Raw genomic sequence first — 3,636 nt, 5'->3', positions numbered from 1 at the left:
CTCACTCTAGAAAACTTCAATAGATGTTAATGTTGTTATTGATATTGAATTTCAATCAATCCTCATATTCTAAGAATACATAAAGAGAAACCTTCAGCTATTGTACATGTCATAGTCCCTTGTTCCCAGCTAAAACAACAGTATACCTGCAAAACTTCTTGAGTTTTCTTTCTCATTGGCTGCAAAGCAGAAAGAAAAACCTTATGATCTTTAAATATGGCGAATACAGCCAACATCAATGCTAAACATACAACAGTGCAACCAATCATGGGCTCGATTTGATAGCACCCCTGGTTGCAGTTAAATAAATCTGTGAACTGTGATCCATATTAGCCCTTTAAATAGAACTCAGAACCAGCATTTGATTCTGGAAGGGCTAGAAGTCACCCATGGTATCATGGGTCTCATCTGGTTCGGCTCCTCCTCGCAACGAGAGCAAAACTAAGTTCACCAATGAACGCCAAACTTGGCTGGGCCACACAGAACCTTAATGAACAGACCCTACCTTTGCTTTAGAAGAAAAACTTTAATACACGTTATCTTTCAAAGGACTGCATAGAAATTTTCTCTAGCAACAGAGGCCAATCTTCTCCAAGTTGCCGTGGATTTAGCTGCATGGCAATGTTAAAATCATGCAAAGATACAGAGCAAGGTGGTCTGTTTTCGGGCTCAGGTTCTACCGGCCCAACAATGCTCTGCAAATGTGAATGATTATTTGGCCACATGCCGTTGATGACCTTCCCCTGAATCTGTTTTGGGACAGAGGGCTTCCTTGACTGATTTGTAGAACGAGCTCCAGCTAAATCGACACAAGACCTGATCAACCGTTTCAAGTACACATCTACCATGTTATTCAACGTGTTCGCACATTCTATAGAAACACCACCAAGACCTTGAACCGTGGCAATCTCATCCATGTGCCGTCTCAAGGTATCTGTATCATGCAAGCTACCACTGTCACAACAACTAACAAAACCACCACTGCTACTAATGGGCACTGCTTTGCGGGACCCACCCACGCTTGCAGAGCAATAAGGAATCCCAAGCGGTGCTGTCAGAGAACCTCTAGAGAAACTGAGGTGGTTTAACTGCTCCACCTCTTCCCCATCTTCAACAAACGATATTTTGGTCGGCCCCTTGTCATTTATTCTTGATTTTTCAGCAGGTCTATGAATAGCGTCCCCTATTTCAGTCTCAGGTAGCTCAGCAACTGCTTGAAGATGCTGTATGTGCCTTTGATAATCACATTGACTAAGTGTTCCATTCTCCATTTCAACCTTACTACCACTGTCTTCAGTAGCTGTGGGTTGATGAGCAACAGAGTCAACTTTCCCATTTGGTCCAAGAGGGCTTGGTCTATCTTTAAGCTTTCTATCACGCATTCCGGACCGAACTTTGCGCGGGGAGACTGGCAGAACCCCATTTGACCAAATGGGTGCATTTTGATTTTGACTTTGGATGTTGGTAACACTCGGTTCATGTCCATCTTGTCTACTAGGAGATATGTTAGTAGCATGTGCTACCGATTTCGGAGTACCGGATGGATGTACTGGTGGTGGAGATTTTGCTTGGCAAGCATTCCTCAAAATCGACCTTATAAGACGATTATGCAATGGAATATTCTCCCTTCCAAGTACCCGAAAGCACAACTTGTCAAACTCATTCTTCCCCAGCTTCTGACTCAAAAACCTGCTCAAGTAATAGAAATACCACTTCGACTTATCAGCTCCAACCTTCTTTATAATATGTGCTTTCAATTCGGCCAAATCGAGTCTAGAGCTCTTCTGTGGTTGCATCTCTGAACAGAAAGATTCATACACCATGCAAAAAATCAGCAAATAACCAACCAACCCGAAACGTCGATTTCAGCTGAATTGCAGTTAATTCTGTTTCCAAAGAAACCGAAATCTACCCTCTCTCACATCATTTAACTTAAATCAAAGTACCATATACTCTGCATATCACAACAACCAGATGCACAAATCATACCAATAACTGTAACAAACCAGAAAGTTGCAATTCTGAAACTGGAAAACAGTTACATTATAGCACAAAATTCACAAACCAATACAGCAAACAGTGCAAAAGCCAAATCTCAACTTCCCAAACACCAAAACCCTAGAGATCAAAACTGCAAACGGAACTTGCTAACTCTAAAAGCACGGAAACATTGAAACTAACCTGAATTCAGCGAATTGCGTGGCAAATCAAAACCCTAAGCACCAAACTTGGGGCTCGAACCACCATGCCTGTTGCATCGTAACAACACGAAGCGCGAGCATTACTACACAACTTGCATCTAATCAGAAACCCCAATTCTTGAGCGAAATTCGAAAGCTTCGAACTTCAAATCATAAAAAGATCACTGAGTTGAACGAAACTGAGCAACGCCAGCGCGAAAAAGAAAATTAAAAAATAAAAAATAAAAAGAAAGAAAATTTTGAAATTTGCAGCAATGGAAGGAAGCACAATGAAGAACAACGACTTAAATAAAACTTTTTATGTTTTAACCAAAAAAAATTAAAAATGAAAAACAAGTAATTATTACTTGATTGATTTCTATCTTTTACGTAAGATTATTTGATTTCATAATGTAAATATATATATTTTTTAATTTATTCATCAATCTTTTATCTTATTTTGCCTTGTCTTATTTTATTTATTATTGAAACAAAGATAATTATAAGTTTATCACTTTGACTTTCATATTTTAAATTTATATGTGATATTTGACAAAGCAAATGTTTTTTAAAAAAAATTTAAATCTTTTATCTTATCTTGCATTATTTTGTTTTCTACATATATGATATTTGATAAAATAAATGTTTTTTTTTAAATTAAATCTTTTATCTTATTTTACATTATTTTATTTTCCATTTAAACAAAATTATTTTACATTATTTTATTTTCCATTTAAAAAAATTTATTAAAAAGTAAAGTATCGTTTTTGTCCCAAATGTTTGGGATAAGTCCTATTTGTGTCCCTAACGTTTAAATCGTCCTATTTGTATCCTTAACGTTTATAAAAGTTATTCAATGTTATCCTACTATCAATTATACTAACAAATCAGAGTATATTTTTCAATTATTCTCACTTGGATGTATTCATTCTCAATTAGGTCTCACTTAGATGTGTTCGATTTTAATATTATACCCACTATTTATGTCTAGATTCAATTATGTCCCTAGAAAAGTAAATTAGGTAAATGTTGTAGGAATTAGTTTCAACATTTGATGAGTTATTTTTCGGAGTAGATCATCGATTCTATCCCAGACATTTGTATTCTAACTTCAAGAAGAGATTTTTAAAACTCAAACTAAAGCGCTCATGATGTGTAATTGACGGCAGGATAACATTGAATCACTTTTACAAACGTTAGAGATACAAATAAGACGATTTAAACGTTAGGAACACAAATAAAATTTACACTAAACATTGGGACAAAAATAATACTTTACTCTTTTATTAAATAAATATCTTTGCAAATCAGGTTAATCCAAAAATCAATCAAAATTTAGTTATTTGACCTATGTTTATACATATAAGTCAATTTAAAAAATGAATTTAACACAATTAAAATTTTACAATTTTAAAATTAGTTTAGCTTTTAAATCTAAAAAAATAAATTACACATT

At 35.3% G+C, this 3,636-nt stretch overlaps 1 protein-coding gene across 2 annotated transcripts; it reads right to left on the bottom strand.

Annotated features, from left to right (window-relative positions):
- LOC107605158 lies at nt 16–2,515 on the bottom strand. Of its 2 annotated transcripts, none has more exons than XM_016306931.2 (2): nt 2,182–2,515; nt 16–1,954 (listed from the first exon to the last, which is right to left on the bottom strand). In XM_016306931.2, exon 2 carries the CDS (start codon nt 1,821–1,823, stop codon nt 537–539), a length of 1,287 nt encoding a protein of 428 aa, XP_016162417.1. In that variant the 5' UTR covers nt 1,824–1,954; nt 2,182–2,515; the 3' UTR covers nt 16–536. The 2 variants fall into 2 exon arrangements, with proteins under 2 accessions (XP_016162417.1, XP_016162418.1); XM_016306932.2 differs by having other exon boundaries at nt 16–1,798; nt 2,182–2,509.

This window comes from Arachis ipaensis, chromosome B06 (genome assembly GCF_000816755.2).
Source record: "Arachis ipaensis cultivar K30076 chromosome B06, Araip1.1, whole genome shotgun sequence".
NCBI classification, from domain to species: Eukaryota; Viridiplantae; Streptophyta; class Magnoliopsida; order Fabales; family Fabaceae; genus Arachis; species Arachis ipaensis.
Note: the sequence above shows the minus strand (reverse complement) of the source record. Positions and strands in the feature narration are given on the sequence as shown.

What these genes read in the sequence shown, in the direction of transcription:
- LOC107605158 (XM_016306931.2), bottom strand. Translation starts at nt 1,823, where the DNA reads ATGGTGTATGAATCTTTCTGTTCAGAGATGCAACCACAGAAGAGCTCT.